The following is a 21,842-nucleotide window of genomic DNA, read 5'->3' as shown; positions in this document are numbered from 1 at the left end:
ATTATAGGAAGAACTTGGGGTCAACTGAGGGATCTGGCACAAGATAGGGTTGGATGGCGAGATCTTCTGGACGCCCTAGATGCTCCTAGCAAGGAGCTACAGGAGAAAAGTCAAGTAAGTCACTGGATAACCAACCACAGTGGAAATTACAAAACGTTACACAGTATGTTTTCAAAATGTTATACAAGTAATATGGAATATTAATGCACTGTGTTTGAAGGTATTTCGATTTTTGATTCTAGACCCAGTAATCAATAGTTATGCTACCGGGACAGTTTTATTAAATGCCTTCTAGTACATACAATGAAAAAGATTTGTTACTAAAAGTATCACAAACAATATCTTCGCCCGGTGACAAAATAGAAAGGGTCGAGAATTTCGCCATTCCCATTTTATGGTATATAAAAGCTGTTGATTAAGTCTTGGATAGTGCGGAATAAACTGTACTACTTTATAAAGTATTTTTCCGTAATCAACTATAGTAATTCATATTTACCTAACGCTTCTCTAAGAGAGAAAATGAAATATCGATGTTAGATTAAATTTGTTTTGCGAAATTTACCTGAAATTAAGTTTAAATTCAAAACAAGAGGTTTTAATTTAGTTTTTATCTCACAAACATACTATTAATCTAATTACCTGATTAAATAAAATCCAATTTCACTATACAAAAAAAATTGTCATTACATGTACAATATTGCGAAGTTATAAGAGTAAGTTTTACTATGCTATGTTATATGAACATTAAAAACCTGTTTGATATAAAGCGTTAAGCATTACAAAAGTCCTAGAACCCTAGTTTTCGATTTGTCAAGAAAAGAATAAGGAATTCTTGGAACAGTGATGTGAAGAACAAGAGACTTGGAGGTAATAGAGGAGAAAAGGGATATGGGGAGATAAAAGGGGGACAATGGGGGGCAAAGGGGACTTACTCCTGTATTCATTTCTATGTCTTCTCATCGTGTACTTTACAACCTGCCTTTTAATCTGAGACACTCGATCCGTCGTATTGTTCTCTCAAAAAGAGGAGTTTATGCAGTTTTCTTTATACGACACGAAATACTTCCAATGCTACCACAGTATAATGTGATTCTAGCGCAGCGTTGAAAAATATTGGAGGTAAAACTTGGATATCCAAATCAATATTTTTTACGATAAATGTGGAAGCAAAACCATCGCTATTTTGCTGTTGTGTCAATATTTGACATATCTAATTTTGGTATTTTTACAGCTTTATTTTACACAAAATACACATAGAGTATTAACAAGATAATTTTAAACGTGATGAATTCATTATGTATAACAATAGCCGACGGCAATTCTCCTGAATGACCATATTATTGCTGGTAAATTAGCTTGTATGCAACAAAACATTATACACGTATAATGAGCCAATTATGATATCTATACTGTTTCAGTCACTACACATTGATATTCCAATGGGTTTGCATTGTTTTCACAAAGTATTGGACATTGGTTATCAAACATCGATACTTTGATGTCGAACTGAACAATACTTGACGTTGATCTCGTGTTTAGTTAAATGCGATGCATAACCTATTAATATACATTCAAATAGTCTATTATAGGAAATATGGTAATTAAGGACACACGCGAAAGGAATGATACACTTTAACTAAACATAGCTTATTGAAACATGAGTATTTTTTTTATATAATGTGTCGGAGCTTCTAAAGAATAATACTAAATCAATAGAATAGTTCAATAGACTAAACGGCTATCAATTTAAAAGTTTTGCAAATATGTCCATTAATAGAAATATAAACAAACAAGATTTTTATTCTAACTGTTGTTTAAGCTGGGTCATGTTACCTATTTAAATTTTATAATTCCTCATCCAATATGAACTAATTGCTGATTCGTTTTTGTGTGTACTTCATTAATGATGGTTCGTGGTGAAAGTTAACATTAGTAATTTGAACAGTTAATGTTTGTATATTAGTTTTTTATGCACTATTAAGTAAGGTTAATTCAGCTTAATATTGTTACTTAATTTAACTGCGTGATATGGATGTTACTTATATTTCGCTAACTGTTTTAATCAACGAAAAAAAGTAAATGTGTTTTTTTTACTACGAAATGATTTAAAACACTACCAGAGTAAATAACTTTTAAAACAGGGTTAAATCTACATCTACAACAATTAAATCAACTAGAGTTTGTTCACTTACCCAATGAGGTATCGTAGGCACATATGTATTCAGAAGTGGTGAACTGGTATGTAAGGGCTGTTTTACCAACCGCGGTCCCGCCCAGCATCGCCACCTTAAACGTGGAAGTGACTGGTTCATCCTCCGTTAGTGAGGTGCTGTTCTGGGACGCGTTACTGGAACATAAATTAATAAATTGTTTATATTTATATTATAAATCATATAATTCTAATCATAGTGTGTGTAAATAAAACTCATCACTTTTGGGCAATATACACTTACAACTAGCTGTACCCGCGGGCTTTGCCCCGTTTAACTTCACAAGTGAGCTCGTTCGCATGGCTCAATCACGTCCTGGTTGAAGTTCGTTCGCTACGCTCACTCACCTTTTGGTTGCAAATTGGCTGTTCTGTACGTAGAAGAAGACAGGATATACATATCCACATATGTATATCCTGCATATCCACATCCATTGTTATGTAAAGTACTAAATATAACTTATAAGTTAGATATTAAATATGTATTCACTAAATTATAATTTCCCTTGAAGTTTATGATTAATAAAATATTCACAGAAGCACTCACGCATCCCCTTGTCTAACTTATCGGGTTGTAAAAGGTCATAAGGTGAAGTTCCCGAACTGTTTCAACATGTTACTGAGGGAAAGTTAAGAGAGGTTGTAACTTCTTGCACACATTATGTTTTTTCCCAATATTAATAAAAAAAAATTACATTTTACATTTTATTTTTCTTACATTGAATTAATTTTTGTTTGTTTTAAGGAGTTCTCCTGTATTATAATCTGTATAGTCTACTTTTATACTTCAAAAAGATTGATTATTTTAATTCTATGCATGTAAATCAAGTTAATTTTAAATTAAATGCCATGCCCCGTATTGTGACATCCTATAAAGTGGGTATGATAAGAATCTTGTTTTTACTAATAATACACACATTAATGACACTGTTCATTGACCAAAACTCAAGGTTCACTTTAGGGAATTCGTGTCTTGAAAAAAATGTTCTTATTATTTTGTTAAATGGTAACAGTTTCGTTTTACAGTTTCAAACCACCAACTTTCAATCTGAAGGCGAACACTTTCCTCTGAAACCTAGCCTATTTATGAACCGTTAGCTGCAGTCTACATCAAGGCCTAACCGTATCTCCGATATGCTATTTTCCTAGCCAAAGTCTCACTTGGTATGCTAAACCTGCTAATTTATATTCAATCGCTTAATCCCCTAGCCTAAACAGTTGTGGTTTAAAGTGATTATAGACAACTTTATAACTTGATGCTTGGTTAAGGTGTGGTCAGTGCACTGTGTCTGTGTGGCAGCTGACGTTGCTAGGCAACCATCCCCCTCCTATAACCCCCCACCCACCACCCCACTCCATAACATCATCGTGGTAATCGTGTCTGTATTGTTTGGCTCTGATATTCTGATCTCTGCTCTGGAATTTTTCTCTTTACCATCTTAGAGAGGCGTGATGGAATGAAATGCAAGAGGTGAACATTTTTTGGATGTAAACATTTATCGATTTTCGATCAAGCCTGTAACGGTTAGTTTATGTTGTTTAGCAAGAAAAAATTCCAAAATTGTTTTGGGAAAGTTTTTAAAAGCATTTAGTGATCTACCTACGCGTCTTGGTCAAGGTTACTTGTTGGTTCCATGGGTTGAATACATTTGTAACGCAAAAAAAACTGTTCATGGAGAATCGTAGAGAATGGAACATTCCTCACATTAGTTCAGCAATCATCAAATGTGTTCTATAGTTGTCCAATGGAAAATACAAATAATGATCCGATTTCGTACGACTAAGTCACCTTGTGTGTTTAACTCATCGAGGCCAATAAGTTAGCTCAAGGTATGCTACTTCAACTTCTTGAGATATCCAATCCACTATTGTAGCTTACAATTCTGTGGTGATCACCACGGATTAAATTTTTGTACCGTTTGAGAAATCGTTGCATGAGTATTTTGCTGGAATACAAATTAATAATTTAAATCCACACGATTAAAAAAAAAAAAATATTTGGGGACATAATAATTCTGCAAAGAAATATAATTGTTGTGGTTGCAAATTACTTAATCTCATGATATATTACGAAAAGATAATATAGTAAGAAGACTATCATAATTTCAGGGATAAAATAATACCTCAATGACTCTAAGACTTCATTGCGATCACTATAACCACTCGGATATCCAGACAATTTACCCATTGAAGAGACCTCTATTACGATGAATATAAAATCCTATTAAATATGCTACGTAGACAGAGTGGACTCTGTTAAACTAAAAAAAAAAAAAAAAAAAAAAATACCGTGATGTTTTTCTATTATATTGTAATTTTTATTACAAATTTTGTCGATAAAATATTTGATTAGATTTCAAGTAAACAAAAAACCCTTATAAAAAAGTTCATGTAATTTTAAGGTCTTTAAACTGATTTCCTTAAGTCTGTCGTGTTAATTAGAGGAAAACCGTTAACTGATCACTATAGCCAGAGATTCGTGTATTGTTTGGTCATTTAAAAATTGAAACCATTTAGCAGTTGGTAATTTGTCATTGGGTTTTATCAGATTTCAAGCGGTGACAGGAGTAACGAATGGAACGCCACTCTATCATTTTTCACTTCTTGTTTCTATGGAGCATAGTGAGCCTTTACAGCAAGTTTCCTTTTATCGCTGAAAAAGGTGTATTGACGACAATTAATGAATAATTATGGTGCAGACATTATAATTGTGTTTTTAGTCAGTTGTTGCTTAAATGATTGACGTATAAATCTCTGTTACTATATAAGAATGTTAGACTATATTTGAAACGATTACATATACCTTGCCAAAATGTTTAGTGATGGTAAAAGTGAAGATAAGTGAAGATAAAAAGGGCGCTTGTCTAAAAGTTCATGTGAAGTGACTCTTAATGACATAATGGTAGAAATAAAGCTGATAAAAGTAAACAATGTAGTCTGGATCAAAGATCGAAATACAACTCGTTACTTAGGGTTGAATAACAAATCACAACGTAAAGCTCAACCCTTTATATACTCACTCATAAAACATTAAAACATGAACTCTAGGACGTTGAATTATCCTGTATATTCATTTAAATATCCAGTAACTCGTGCAGGATACAATGCAGGAGAAGTAATGAAACAGTAATTAAACTTGTCACCCCCAGATGGTCTTGTAATGTCAGTTTTCCCCCCTATTCTCTTTGCCACCTCTCCTCCTCTCCTTCTCTCTACAAAAAACAACATAGCTGGATACCGACCTTTGGTTTACAACCGTATTTTATTTGCAAGACTAAACTTACTTTTCGTAAATTAAATTAGTTTTAGTCGTTAACTTGTATTTTATTTTGATTCTTATTGTTCTCTATTTAAAGAACCAACTGAACTGGTTACAGCATTCTTTTTATTTTAAGGTTATATGACCGTATAGCAGTTAGTGTGTTAAATTATAAAACTTTTATTTGCTTCGTTTACTGTTTTTGCCATTTCTACAAACTTCAATATGTTCTTCAGGTTTATTCTCTTATTTCATTTTCGCTTTCTATCCTCGGCTGATATAATATATGAAAAGCTTTGTTAAAGAAGACAGTATCGTGTGTAAATCCACGTTTTTTATAGAATTGATATATTGAGCTAGTAAATTACTTACGTATCTTCATTTTCTCCCGCCGACCAAATTTGCAATAGTTAGTTTAATTAGTTCTTTAAAAGGATAGTGGAGACAATAATATATTTTATAACAGTATTTTGTAACAGTATATTTTGTCGTCTCGAACTTAAAAACTATCTCGAGCCGGCAAAACCTCATTTTCGGCCCTAGGTACGAACGCTATTTTTCACCACACTATACCCTATTACCACTATTCACCATTATAATAATGCACACTGATAGTCAACACAACTACAACTTTAAGGTTATGTAAAGAAATAATTTGAGGAATCAGCAAAAATAAAAATAAATAGTTGCTAGGCAACGGCGACAATAACACAATTCTATTGCAATGCTATGGATTTTGATTGTGTATTTAAAATGCATTCATGTTTTAAGTAAGTAAGCGGACAGCTGATTTTGCGGCCCCGGCCTGTAAAAACCTGCTCGGTCCCCAAATTTCGATGACAGCTGGCATGGCCAGCAAAACGTAACTTTCAGCCACCAATTAACGTATGTAATTCAGCCAAAAACATCATAGTGTGGTGAAAAATGTTATATCTCGGTAACGAACAGGTAATAATAATATTAGAATAAACATTTGTCTTGTAAGTTAGTTTTTAAGCCAGTTTGAATGCTTAAACGGTTTGTATAGTGTTAAAAAGTACTTATATCTTTTAACTCTGGGTAAAAAATCGTATATTTGGTGTACGATTCTTCAACCCCAGGCCAAGTTAGCATCGGAATGGTTCACGAATTCATTCTTACAAACAGATATTAGTTTGCACTTTTGGCCAAAATCTCTTTTAAATCGGGATTACTGAATGTAAAAGTACATTGGTCTGTACCTAAACATTACCTTGCAGAAGACGATAACACCTTTTTCCCTAAAGGGCTTCAGTGAAAATAAAGTTTTACAAACCCTATAATCATCTATTGCTTTTTGTATTACGTTTGACTTTCTAGAGTTGTAGTAATAATATAATATTATTGAAGTAAAATAGTGAAGTATTGACCATCAAGGTGTTTTTTATGAGCTTTTTACTGTTCTTGGTTATTGTAAAAAAAGGATCTTCAAGCACTTTTATTTTAGAAAATTAATATTGTTAAAAACAATGACATTTTTCTCTAAAGATAAACAAATAAGCAAATCAGTATAAGGCTATTAATTTCCCACCCCATAGCAAGTTCAGAATATGAACCCATTAAAAGTTTCAGGTTCCGATACTCTTTTCGTAAGTGGTTAAACAAACCATAAGCAGTCCAAAGTTGCAGAGAAAAGTTTACGGCGCTCAATCTTCCTACTTTAAAAGAACACTCAGTCTTTTCTTGGCAGATTCTTTATTATTTTATTCGCTAAAAATAGCATGTAAACGTTTGAACGCATAACTTTGTAAACTTTCCTCCGATTCCATGAATAATTTATAACATTATTGTTAAACGTAATGTCTTCAAGATAAATATTTGTCAAGGAAAACGAAGATAGCTGAATGGTTATACAATAAAAGGTTTAAATTACCTGTATCCGTCAAGTGGTCCTGGTTTGTAGTTGGACTACAGCTGTTTCATGTTAATATTAACACATCTTCAGGTCAAATTGTTGCATTGATTTATTCCAAAGAATGGTCGTCATAATGTTTAAAGTTCACAAAAAAATAACACATACTAGTCGAGGCGCTGAGGGGGTTTGAGCATGCATAAAAGTGTAACGAAATTTGACTTTTGATTGTTGCTATGGGTACCTAGTAGATAAAAAAAATCGATGTTGTCGCATTTCTAGGTGGTTAATAACATGGGGGGGAGGGGGTGAAGTTGGGGGGCCGCCCGGGGGGCCGCCGCGCACAAAATAGCTTATATCTCGAGAACCAAAAGTCATATGAATACGTTAGACATGTCAAACTGTGCAGAAAAATGCATTCTACAAATAGATTATGTAGTATTTTCACGGAAATTGACAAGAAGTTACTAAAAATTATATTTTTTAAATTTGCGATAAGTATAATTAGGAGTATAATGGTTTTTGTTGTTGTTTAGAACCACTAATTTTTTAATTGACAACTTTTGAGAGTAGTACACTATAGGTAAATAGTACTTCTGTATAATGAAACTATTGCGGTACATAACTAACAGCTATACAATCCTCAGATCCAATAAACATAACACAAACAAAGGCGCAAAACGCGTCGCGGTCATTGTTCCTGCTGCCGTAACTATTAATGGCGAGTACAGTTCAAGCTGAGACTTATATTATACTTTTAGAAAGATAGAGATTCTGAGGATTCATTTTCATATATATATATAAAATAGTATTGAGGGACTATTATGTAGCGAGAAATATAGTTTGTAAAAGAAGAGAGTTTAAAAAAATTTTGGTAGTTGAACGTTTCCATCACCTGGACCTGACCAGGCTGCACAATTGGTGCAACAGCTGTTTCGGCGATCGCGTAAAGGTAGTGTAAACGATACGAGTAGAAAATGTTAAATACAAGCCTTGGCGAGTGCCTTAAAAACTTCTACGAGTGTCGTTAACACTATTTACGCGAGTTGTGTGCATTAATTAACCTGCGACAGTATTTTAATTACCAAAAACCACTACTCAAAACTTAAAAAGAGAGGTAATTTTTTCTTTACCCCTCATTGTCTCTGACAGTAATGCAACGAATCATCGCACCAATCGTTAACAATTAAATTGACCTGAACAGCTGAAGTTATAGTTGAAGTTCGAAGCATTATAATTTTACTTCTTATCTCTCAATCCTGTCCCTATCTGGGTACCAGTGGTGGTTATATTTTGGCCCTTTTGTAGTGGTACCATATATTTCACCAGAGAACAGTTACATGCCCATATAAGTAGATATCTATTATATATTATGTTTCAGTGATAAATGTAGAATATAATAATATAAAAATATATATTTTTCAGCAATGCGTTTAGGCGTAGTAGCAAGAGGTTTGCAAATTTTTGGATTATTCAAATTAGAAATGTCTAAATCAACCCGCAAAAATCATAAAAATAATGTTTTCATCCATATTATCCAAATGTTAAGGTTGTGTAAAATATGATTCCTTACGTAGAAATATCAATGTTTTTTTTAAAAACGCATAAAAATAAAATTATAAAAAAACTACCAAACTATTTTAATTACCGAATTGTATTTAATTGTTGTATGAGAAATAAATTTATTGCATCAACAGTAAATAGATATTATACTGCTGTAACAATTTAGTATTTTCACAAAAATGTTCAATAGAATAATTTAATTTTTACCATATGTTTTTATCAATATGTTATATGTTGTATCAATATGTCAATCCATCTCTCTTTATCAAACCTTGTATAATATATGGCCAAACAGACCAATAGGTAATTGATTCAATACATTATAATATATAACATTTTCAAATAACCTTATTTCATGTAAATATATAATAACCTATAACTTTTTGTAACAAAGTTGCTTCAAATTCAATATAGTTTTACTTAAATAACTTGTCAAAATTCAAATTTAGCTTTATGGCAAATGAAAATTGTTATAGGTAATATATGTGTGAACAGTGGCCTACAATTTTCGGTGATAAAGTCAGCATTGACATATGTGAATGCAACAATGCATCAAACCTTCCTCACTTCTAAGAGTGCTGAGCTAGTATGAAGATATAAATTGTAAACTGCATATTTTAATATAAAAATGTATAAAAAAGTGCATATATTTGGAATAAATTAGTGAAATTTGATTAAAGAAGATCCGCCCTTGTTACAAACATTAATAACTACACAACATCAAGAAATTTAAATGTGAAGAAGACATCAATTTTGGTGAGATCACTCCAGTAGACATTTTCTTTCCTTGGATCGAAACCATTACAAAATTTTTAACCCTAACTTTTGAACTTTTGTACCAGAATTTAAAAGTCAAGAAACTAATAGAAGCTTATTCAGAACATAAATTAATTCAACCTTTCAGAAAACAATTCGAACATAATTTATATTTCAAAACAAAATTTAATTAGGCTATATATAATCACAAGATTAAATTCAAACACCGCTCGATCACCCCACCATAGATAAAGATCCATGCAATATAACCCCTCAACCTAAATTAGAACTATTGTAATAGGCCTAGCCTAAAGCTTAAATTAGTAAATTCATTTGCCACCCTTTGTAAACTTTTATTGTGAACCCTTAGCTTCTTTCTTTTTACCATCAATTTTGTATTGTAATGAAATAAATTTAAGTTTAGATACTGTAAATGGAGTTTCCATTGTATTCCTAGCTTGTATTTGTAGCCTTGTTACACTGCATAATTTAAGAGTAAAAGCTCTTTCTAAAAATGTATAGTTAAATGTAGTTGAAATCGAAATTTCCTGAGTAATTTACGTCAGAATGTGAAACGTTAAAATTTTTTACGAAAACAAAATTTTTATGACCTTTTCAAAACTACATAAAATTGTTATAACCAACCTCAGATTTGGATATATATAAATTGTAGGGAATTTATTGCAGTTTCAGATGGTGATGGAAACGATCCACCACCAAAATATATTTTGAACTCTCTTCTTTTACAAACTATATTTCCCGCTACATAATAGTCGCTCAATACTATTTTATATCCTATAAATGAATCCTCAGAATATCTATCTTTCTAAAAGTATAATAGAGGTCTCAGCTTGAACTGTACTTGCCATTAATAGTTACGGCAGCAGGAACAATGACCGTGACGCGTTTTGCGCCTTTGTTTGTGTTATGTTTATTGGATCTGAGGATTGTATAGCTGTTAAGTTATGTACCGCAATAGTTTCATTATACAGAAGTACTATTTACCTATAGTGTACTACTCTCAAAAGTTGTCAATTAAAAAATTAGTGGTTCTAAACAACAACAAAAACCATTATACTCCTAATTATACTTATGGTAAATTTAAAAAATATAATTTTTAGTAACTTCTTGTCAATTTCCGTGAAAATACTACATAATCTATTTGTAGAATGCATTTTTCTGCACAGTTTGACATGTCTAACGTATTCATATGACTTTTGGTTCTCGAGATATAAGCTATTTTGTGCGCGGCGGCCCCCCGGGCGGCCCCCAACTTCACCCCCTCCCCCCCATGTTATTAACCACCTAGAAATGCGACAACATCGATTTTCTTTATCTACTAGGTACCCATAGCAACAATCAAAAGTCAAATTTCGTTACACTTTTATGCATGCTCAAACCCCCTTAGCGCCTGGACTATACACGTACACGAAACATTTATTTATTACGCGCTTTTTCGTTTTATGTTTTGGCCATAGGTCGATAATACCTTATTCCCTATATGGGAAATTCGCTAAAAAGAGGAAAGTGCTTAAATCTTTAGAGGTGCATTGTTTACACTCGAAGTTGTAGATTTTTTATTTTAAAATACCATGTATACCGACGATGAAATGTGCTCCAAATAATTTCTTAGTGTTTTCAAAAGAATTATTAGTCTTAAAACAGATGTCTATAGCAAAATCGCTACGTCTCATTGTCCAGAGCACCATTTTAAGTAGATGTTATAGTTGTATTGACATCACGAGCAAAAGTGTTCATTCATTGGTGCATTAATTATCATGTGACAGTGATAGAAAATTAGAGGCTCATTGCCCCACTCTGTACCTTTCAGTACAGATTATTGGCAAGCCAGTGGCTACATATGTTATGATAAAATACAATCAGCTGGTATCGGGCAATAATGTCATCCATGGACACTTACACTGAACCATGTGTATTGGTTCAAAAATATATAACTTAAAATTTATGTTAGGACAAATAGGCTAATTTTATTAGTTAGGATAGTACAATTACCAATCATAAATGGACCATGAATTGAATCGAGTATAGCGATTTGCAGTCTGCGAAATAGTTGTCCTTAATATGGGAAAAACATTTTGAAAAAAAAACTACTTTGGTCTTGTTTATGTAATCGTTTCAAAAAAGATTAATCAAAAAATCACATGGAATTTCAAACTGAGTTTGTAAAATACAGACCCTCAAAATGAATATTCATTTCTCAGACGCTCGTAGTTTCCTAGTAAGAGCTGCGGAAAGTTTTTCATTTGAAACTTCACCAAGGCTTGTTGACTTACCTATTAAAACTTCACTCATTTACCGTTTGAAATCACTTTAAGGATCCTAATATAATTTCCTGGATGTTTCTCGATATTGTCAGTTGGGAGGTAAAATAATCATCAGTGCTCACCGTTTTTGTAATTAGGTTTAATTACAAATAATTGTGTAGTATTAAACATACGATTGTTAAATATTAATCTCATTGCCACCAGGCATATTCACGCTGAACATCTTCTAAATCATATGTATTTTGAAATACATATCTTTACATAGATAGCCTACATAAATACATATTTTCCAAATCATATGTAGTTTGAAATCTTTGCCAAGGGATCCTGCCGATCCTGTAGTTCATATTTGTACCAACGACCCTAGCTTTGCGACCAAGGGTATTAGCAACTTATTACCACTCCCATCTACTTCGCTTTCCAAACCCCTGGCCCTTGGAACTTATCTGACATTTATTAAATTCCATGTTGATGGCCCCTGGATTACTTTATATGACTATAATAATGGTACTATACCTCGTCAAGTAATCCAAATGTTGTTTGAGGTTAACAACCTACATGTTTCGCCGTAAATACGGCATCGTCAGGGTTACAAAAACGAAGACATCGATGTCACACGCACACAATAAATACACGAATACGAACATTTAACTACGGAAAATAAACATTTAATTGACATTGATAGGCCTATCACACGCACACGACACGGACGGTCCCGGCGCAGGTAGTAGACTGCAGTGTCAGACTCCTTCCTCGTTGTTGTCCATGTTATCAGTAGGACAAAGGTCAGGTGGCCGGTTATTTTGGTGAATTAGCACATTGAAAATAGAGTGTGACTGGAACTGCAGTTTTTCGTTGAGGATATGTCCACTGGCAGTGTTGTCGTGGTACAATTTGTAAATTTCAAACTCCTCTAACGTGTTTAGTTTACTACCTTTACTGCATTTATGTAGCACCTCAAGACCGTCAGCAATCTCACTCATGTTATGGTTTAGGTCGATTAAATGCTGGGCAAACGCTTAATTTTGTTTTATTAAACATGGTTTGGGCCTGTGTTCGTTGTAGCGAGTAGCGAACCCACGACCTGTTTGCCCAACATATTGGCTCGGACAATCTTGGCATTTAATTTTGTAAACACCTGTCATTTCCATTTTATCTCTTGATCGGTCAATTTGTGACAGGGTGTTACGAGTACGGTTTGTATTTTTGAATGTTAATTCGATTCCCTGCCTACGAAGCTCTTTGGATAGACAATTTTGTAGTGTGTGGGAATATTCAATACATACGTACTTCTTACGTTCGTCCTTATTATTGACCTCTCTTTGTCCTACTGATAACATGGACAATAACGAGGAAGGAGTCTGAGACTGCAGTCTACCACCTGCGCCGGGACCGTCCGTGTCGTGTGCGTGTGATAGGCCTATCAATGTCAATTAAATGTTTACTTTGTCTTTCCGTAATTAAATGTTCGTATTCGTGTATTTATTGTGTGCGTGTGACATCGATGTCTTCGTTTTTGTAACCCTGACGATGCCGTATTTACGGCGAAACATGTAGGTTGTTAACCTCAAACAACATTTGGATTACTTGACGAGGTATAGTACCATTATTATAGTTATCTGACATTGTCATGGCCTCCTGTTGTCAGTTACCTGGGTATCCTGTCACGGTTGGAAGGAGGGGAGCCGCTGTTGTCAGTTACCTGGGTATCCTGTCGTGGTTGGAAGGAGTGACACCGCTGTTGTCAGTTACCTGGGTATCCTGTCGTGGTTGGAAGGAGTGGCACCGCTGTTGTCAGTTACCTGGGTATCCTGTCGTGGTTGGAAGGAGTGGCACCGCTGTTGTCAGTTACCTGGGTATCCTGTCGTGGTTGGAAGGAGTGGCACCGCTGTTGTCAGTTACCTGGGTATCCTGTCGTGGTTGGAAGGAGGGGAGCCGCTGTTGTCAGTTACCTGGGTATCCTGTCGTGGTTGGAAGGAGGGGAGCCGCTGTTGTCAGTTACCTGGGTATCCTGTCGTGGTTGGAAGGAGTGGCACCGCTGTTGTCAGTTACCTGGGTATCCTGTCGTGGTTGGAAGGAGTGGCACCGCTGTTGTCAGTTACCTGGGTATCCTGTCGTGGTTGGAAGGAGGGGAGCCGCTGTTGTCAGTTACCTGGGTATCCTGTCGTGGTTGGAAGGAGGGGAGCCGCTGTTGTCAGTTACCTGGGTATCCTGTCGTGGTTGGAAGGAGGGGAGCCGCTGTTGTCAGTTACCTGGGTATCCTGTCGTGGTTGGAAGGAGTGACACCGCTGTTGTCAGTTACCTGGGTATCCTGTCGTGGTTGGAAGGAGTGGCACCGCTGTTGTCAGTTACCTGGGTATCCTGTCGTGGTTGGAAGGAGTGGCACCGCTGTTGTCAGTTACCTGGGTATCCTGTCGTGGTTGGAAGGAGGGGAGCCGCTGTTGTCAGTTACCTGGGTATCCTGTCGTGGTTGGAAGGAGGGGAGCCGCTGTTGTCAGTTACCTGGGTATCCTGTCGTGGTTGGAAGGAGGGGAGCCGCTGTTGTCAGTTACCTGGGTATCCTGTCGCGGTTGGAAGGAGTGACACCGCTGTTGTCAGTTACCTGGGTATCCTGTCGTGGTTGGAAGGAGTGGCACCGCTGTTGTCAGTTACCTGGGTATCCTGTCGTGGTTGGAAGGAGTGGCACCGCTGTTGTCAGTTACCTGGGTATCCTGTCGTGGTTGGAAGGAGTGGCACCGCTGTTGTCAGTTACCTGGGTATCCTGTCGTGGTTGGAAGGAGGGGAGCCGCTGTTGTCAGTTACCTGGGTATCCTGTCGTGGTTGGAAGGAGTGACACCGCTGTTGTCAGTTACCTGGGTATCCTGTCGTGGTTGGAAGGAGGGGAGCCGCTGTTGTCAGTTACCTGGGTATCCTGTCGTGGTTGGAAGGAGTGACACCGCTGTTGTCAGTTACCTGGGTATCCTGTCGTGGTTGGAAGGAGTGGCACCGCTGTTGTCAGTTACCTGGGTATCCTGTCGTGGTTGGAAGGAGTGACACCGCTGTTGTCAGTTACCTGGGTATCCTGTCGCGGTTGGAAGGAGTGGCGCCGCTGTTGCTGGAACAGGTACTGCTGACACTGCTGATACTTTTGCTGCGTCGAGACTTGAAGGAGTCTCCGAGGTTGCATATACCGCTGGGTGTTATGCTGAAACTCCTCAGTCTGTAGAACTCGCCGCTGTTCTCTTCGTTCCCTGACCGCTTTATCTGTCCCAGCATCGGCTGCAAGAAAAATAGCTATTACAGTACACGAATGTTGTAGATAATTTGTTAGTTTAAACGTTTGACTGTAGATATTTTAACCAATGAACCTTGGAAAACAGCAAATTAGTACTATACAAATAATCAAGGTGATATTATCCTAGTTCACTAACACCAGGTTTTTTCTCATTTACTAGAACTGCACCAATACTTCTCACTTCATTATAAATAACATACAACAGCGAGACAACGTTACGAATGAACACCTGAAATATCGTTTACACGTCCTTTTTTAACAATACATATTGATTTTATCTGGAACATGAAGAGGTTTGATGCCTAATGCAGTGCAGTGAACAGAACAGGATAAATATTGAGAAGATTGGAGGGGAGGAAGGATATCCACTAATCGAGTAATGGAAGCAACAGGTGGTCTAGGGGGCGAGCAGTCTGTTTGGTACAATACCCCCACAACCCCCCCCCCCACCCACTCCTCCTGTCGGACCATAGAGATATTCTATCAACTGGCCACATTTTGTGTACGTCGTTGAAACCTATCTATGTCAAACAATGGCTTGTTTTTGCAGCCGTTCCTCCCCTATCCTTTATACGTTTACTTTTGCCAGTTTGTTGCAGAGTTTAGTGCAACTGTTTACGCTTTCATTTGGCTTATTGGTTTTAAAAGGTTGGTTTTGTTGTTTATTTGGATAAACATTTTGTATTGATGATACAGATTTATTACATAGGAAATATACTCTCTACTGTTACAGAACCGACGCACTTCTGTTTGTTGTATAATTTAAATTCATACGACGATAAGAATAAGTTAAATAACGTTAAGGGAACTGAGGGAAAGTTGTCATGTAATGTTAAATCTGCTAACGTTATTCAGAAAAAGGTTGGCTCAGACGTTCTTGATCATTGGACTTTTAAATTAATCTTCCTGGATGAAGAGGTCAACAACAGCTCGTCCTACTCATTAATAAAGCTGCATTCTACACTCGACCTTCATCCATATTCATGGTAAAATACTCCTTATCACGTCCTAATCTCAATTTATAATATAGTAATGGTAAAGGTTGGTTACCGTAGGTGAGGTTAAGTAATAATTTAGGTAATTTAGATAAGCTCAGAAGGTTTGGATATGTAAGGCTGGGTATTTCATCATATTGGTATCATTGTTTTATGTTCATGCTTCAACTCCAGACTATTCTCACGATCTAGTTTAGCCTATACTACTCAACAGAAAGGTTTTTAGTTATTAAATAAACTTAGAGGTAAAACCAACACACAGTTGACGATCTATAACGTTTAACGCGGCTGTGAACACCCACTCTTACCCTTCTCAGAATTGAGTTAGCAGCCTACGTATTTGACGTTAACACTATACATATACTCTGTTACTATAATTTAGGAGGTTTCACATTTTAACGATTTTTTCGGTTCAATTTTGGATTAGATTTGGATCTAACTTCAACTTGGAATGTTTTCTAGGTAAATGTCAATTCAATGAAAATGGAACTGTTAACTAGATTTCATTTCATAAAGGGTTTAAGATTGCTTGACGATGATAAAGCTAGGCCTACGAAGCGTATACTATTACGCAAATGGTAATATTTGTCACAAATTAAATATAAACTAGCAACCTGCGTCACTTCGTGGCGTCTCATCATAGAAACGAAGGATTGTCTCATCATATCCCTATTATTTGCATAGCGAGTCATATTAGTTTCATTGCGTGCGCGATCTCTTCGAGGCATCGTGGAAAAATCACAAATTGAAACATGCTATGAAAACACGAAATCTTCCAGTCATTTTCTTGCTTCTTTACATTTTACACAACACAGCTAACTTACAATATTTTACTTGAATTCCCTAAAACATCAACATAGTATGAAGACACAAAATCCTATCACAACACAATGTACGTTTAACGTAAGTCATTTTCTTTTACATTTCATACAAATAACATTACAGCATTTCACTTGAATTCACTGAAACATCACCAACTACAGATAACCCCATTTTCGTATGGATGTAAACAAAATTGTATCATGGCCATCTGTTGTGATGTAAACAAACGTAAACTTGAAAAAGTTCAGATGATTGACAACAGAATTTAGCATAAACTATGATATTTTAAAAGCCTACAGGGTAAAGAGTTTTTACGGGATATCATCCATCCCGTAAAATAGGCACATGTAGAGGATAAGAGCTTTAAATTGATACCAAATATGCCTATACAAATAAATATTTATTTAGATTTCGATTTGCTGCACACAAAATCCAACAAATTCTTTTAATATAGATATTTTTTTTGCCAATAAACATATTTGTATTACAGTTAAAAACTTCCCATATCTTGTTAATTCATATGGAACATGGCCACGATGTATGATAGTGTAATAAACATTTACAAATTGTAGAATATAAGTTGTATTTACTATTTTTGATTTTAAAAACAGTTAGTCAGCGAGGAAAGGAAGTTAATAGTTGATTTAATATAAGTTTGAGGCAACCCATTTATAAAACCCAGAGTTAAAAACAATACCATGACAAGTTTGTCAACAGAGCTAAATTAATTGTATCATAAGTGTTATACAAATACTTAACGCTCTGCACTACGGTGGGCGCGGCGTTGGTAGGCAAAATGGCAGCAGTATCCATATTGCCAGTAGGTTTTTGCAGGCGTTTTCAAATATCATATTTTACTATTTAGTATAAAATTTCTTAAAAAAATGTTTTCTCTGAAGTAAAAAGTACATTATAGAAATTGCTTCAAAGGTAGATGCTAGATATTTTTATATATCCATAAAATATTTAATAATTGTAGCCCTTATAAATTGTCTTTTGGATCATTGCTACATAATCTTTTGTTGCAGTACCTATTTTTTTTTGCAGTACCTATAGTCTCATCGTGTATTATAACCACGCACCAGGACAACATCCCACGCTTTAATTAAGCTTTGATCAAAGGCTATGATAAAAAAAATTTAGAGCTGGGATAAGAACAAAGGTTTATTAAAATCTGTAAACGATACAGTAGCGTGGGTAGTGGTATAGTAATTTGTTAAGGTAAAACAGTTCATACACAACGTAACAGAAACTTTTTCATTTAAGAATAAATTCCTTCTTAGGGTATAATTCATTGGTCAAATTTTTTAGTATGTAGGAATTGTATTACTTGTACAATATTAAGGACGTTCGTGATAACTAGAGTGAGGGTATATGCAAGTTGTGTAAATAGCCAAGTGGTTGTAATGTTTGGCATCAAATCTGAAAGTTAATGGTTTGGTCCAAAGTTGGATCAGTCTGGATCCAGATACCATTTAAATTGCCACCATCAATTACTGCTTTCTAACAAAAAGACGACGTTGGATAAAAAATTTTGGAGCAGCTGTTTTACTTAGAAGTACAAATGCTAATTTAGTAAACAAATAAAATAACAAGGAAATTAATTAATAATACCGTCTGTGACTGAAATAAATAAAGTTATAAAATCACCACTGATCATATAGAAGTAACAGAGGTAGTCGAGTTGAGAAGATGTTAAGGTTGTCAGTTGGGTGCTTCGACATTGTCAATGGTATGTGACAAGGTGGAGTGGCTTAGGACTTATTTCTTCCTCCCTCTCCTCCTAATTCTCCCCCACCCCTCACCAAAACGCAATTTCTATAATACAATCCTTGTCTTGTAGTATCATTTATTCTTTCTATAATCAGCTGTTGTTAATAGTTAGTAAAACAATTTAGTTCAATGTTTTCGTTTTCATATTTACAGTTTCAATTTTTTCCAAGAGTTTGTTCAAATGCTTGCAATTAATTATTAACTGTAGTTCAAGAGGCACTATAATTGGTGATGAGGAAAGGTTTTTCAAAATTTCTCCTTAATATTTCGATCTAGAACCTTTTCTAAATTTGTATTTGGTACATTATTAATGCAGATAAATTCATAGTACTATTGAAAGCATGTACTGAGATCAAAATCACACTTGCAACGAAGATTATTGAACAACGTCAACTTCAACCTCCAATACAACCGAGTAATACGCTGGTAAGTAACATTCAACCATTTTTCAACTACATAATTTTAAGAGAACAAATTTTTAAGAGAGACTTTTTAAGTCTTTGACTTTTTAAGTCAAAGATGACTGCATTCGAGAACAGTTACTAAAATCAGACACTACTTAATTCAAAGACATTCTAACCAAAGAAACTGCTTTGGAAAATTGCATTCCTAAGTTAATTATGGAGACAGTTTCAGAATAAAACAACTTAGTGAAATCGAGCCACTGACATTGTGCGCTGCCGTATAATACCATTCCTTCTGATTAATCAACTTTTAAATTACGATAAACTGTGAGGGCAACTTGAAACACTATCATGGAAAGGTAGGCAAAATGAATATATAAAAATCACTAACATTTGCACTATTTTTACTCTGCAACTCCTAATTGTTAGGAAAGGTAAGGAGTTGTTTAAGATTGTCGTGGAAGAAGTTGGGTTTGAAGAAAGCATTGCAGGCACTATAAGGTTACTTGAGGGTAACTTAATGTGACTGAATTGAAGTGCAGGGGTTTTTTAGGGAGAGATGCATCCACATCTCCCTAAGAAAAAAACTCTGCAACTCAATTCAGTGGCATAAAGCTACTCGATACAATTAACCTTATAGTTTCATGATGGGTTAGCCTCTGGATCGAAAATTGCAATATAAAATGGTTTATGTTACCTTTTGTGTCGAACGATCCTTGTGTAGTAAGTGATAACTACAGCTGTTTCATGCCGCTGGGGCACATCTTCAGGTTGTAGAGCGTCAAGATAAAATAGCTGTCATCCGTGGATGATTTTGTCGAAATAAATATTACATAGAAAACCGGCGCCTGTCTCGCGTGTTTGTCAGTTTGTCACTTGGCCAAGTTTGTTAAATTCGTGTATTTAAATGTTTTCGTATTTATGTTTTCTGTGTAATATTTATTTCGACAAAATCATCCACGGATGACAGCTATTTTATCTTGACGCTCTACAGCAACCTGAAGATGTGCCCCAGCGGCATGAAACAGCTGTAGTTATCACTTAATACACAAGGATCGTTCGACGCAAAAGGTAACATAAACCATTTTATATTAACCTTATAGTGCCTAGTGCTTTCTTCAAATCCAACTTCTTCCAAGACACGCTTAAACAACTTTCCTAACATTTAAAGGTAAACATAATTTGAAACACACGTGACTTCCCGGCATATGTTTGAACACATAATTTCTCATCCTCACCAGGTTTAAAACGACGCAATCTGTGTAAGTCTAAGTAAACAAGAAGATACATGAAGTGGCCTGTAACAGGTTGCTGTGAAGGTGTTGCCACAATATTGATGCTGTTTGATGAAGGCTTCCCTTGTAATGGATTATTGACAACCACTTCACGTCCTAGTAGCCTGGTTTGCTTCACTAGGCAGACTTGATTTGTTTACTAACAATGATCCCAGCAAGTCTGCACACCCCATGTTGACTATCAATATGATTGTTTCATTAAAGTTTTTTAAATTTATTTTTATTTTGAGCCTTCGTGCTATTGGCATTTTAGACGTATGAAAGGGTAAGTTACAAACTATTTTCTTATTAACATTTTGATGGCATCATTCTTTTACAGCCAAACCCAAAAATGGCATCTGAGTTCAGATTGTATCCACTTTGGGTTTAAATCCACCATCATTCAGACTTGAAGGCGAGGCTTCCGACCACTCTGAACCACTTGAAGGTAACGTATGAAATGTGTTTTTTAATTTTTATTACTACTCACCTTTAATTGCTAAATTGTTAAGACTGTGAGGATGCAAATTGAAGCTATGTTTTTTTATGAGGTGTACTTTATCAGTGCTCAAAGTTTAAATTTATCTACTTATAGAATACATTTTTAGGTAATATTGGCTCTAAAGCACAGAACGAATCTTCCGTTCATCTAAGCGAACGTTTTCGAGCCAACTATAGGTCTTCATTTAGTGTTAATTTACCTACCTAGAAATCAGTGCATATTATTATTAGGTTGCAAGTTTAATTTGACTACCTTAAACTGATGATTTCATATTTTGGAAATAGTTCCATCTTCTTTGGTCCATTTGTTTGCATTTTAAACCTTTTAAGTTTATGCATATGGGACTGGGTGAGCTTTGCAAGCAATAGTTTTAACTAGTATATATTTTACTTAAATTACGATACTGTAAAAAGAAATTCACCCATATACACTTTAATCGAATCTTAATGAATTATTTTTCTAACTGTTGATATTGGGAAGAAAACGGTTCCCAAGATAGCCACCTAACAATAGCGCCAAATCATTAGAAGCTTCGGCCCTTAGGGAGTTCTGAGTAGAATTGCAACACAATTATACCCACCATTAGAACTAGGAAATATAACGGAATAAATAATCATTTAGAGGGTATATGGTACTATGTAATACTAGATATTACAATACTTTATTTTCTCTTCAATAGCTTTCTTTGTTTTCCTAGACAATGCTAAACATGTTTACCTTGTTTCATTCAATCAACTATTATATATTTTTAGTAATCGAATTGAGTATGCTCATTGTCTTTAACAATTGTTTAATCTAGAAAACACTCAATTGGTTAATGTTTCAAATAGTATGACCATTGTTATTTTAAATATTG

The 21,842-nt window shown here is 35.1% G+C and overlaps 1 protein-coding gene across 1 annotated transcript in view; it reads right to left on the bottom strand.

Annotated features, from left to right (window-relative positions):
• Positions 1 to 21,842, bottom strand: part of LOC128996484 (GTP-binding protein REM 1-like) — an 85,158-nt gene that overhangs the window by 8,379 nt on the left and 54,937 nt on the right. The window contains exons 2-3 of the mRNA XM_054421847.1: positions 14,995 to 15,200; positions 2,193 to 2,347 (exon numbers count right to left, since the gene is read on the bottom strand). Coding sequence (XP_054277822.1) covers positions 2,193 to 2,347; positions 14,995 to 15,200 — 361 coding nt within the window. The remainder of the gene's footprint in view (positions 1 to 2,192; positions 2,348 to 14,994; positions 15,201 to 21,842) is intronic.

This window comes from Macrosteles quadrilineatus, unplaced genomic scaffold (genome assembly GCF_028750875.1).
Source record: "Macrosteles quadrilineatus isolate MER2022 unplaced genomic scaffold, UCM_ALF_1.0 Scaffold_6__1_contigs__length_79288215, whole genome shotgun sequence".
In the NCBI taxonomy this organism is placed as follows: domain Eukaryota; kingdom Metazoa; phylum Arthropoda; class Insecta; order Hemiptera; family Cicadellidae; genus Macrosteles; species Macrosteles quadrilineatus.
This window is presented reverse-complemented; position numbering and strand designations above follow the sequence as displayed.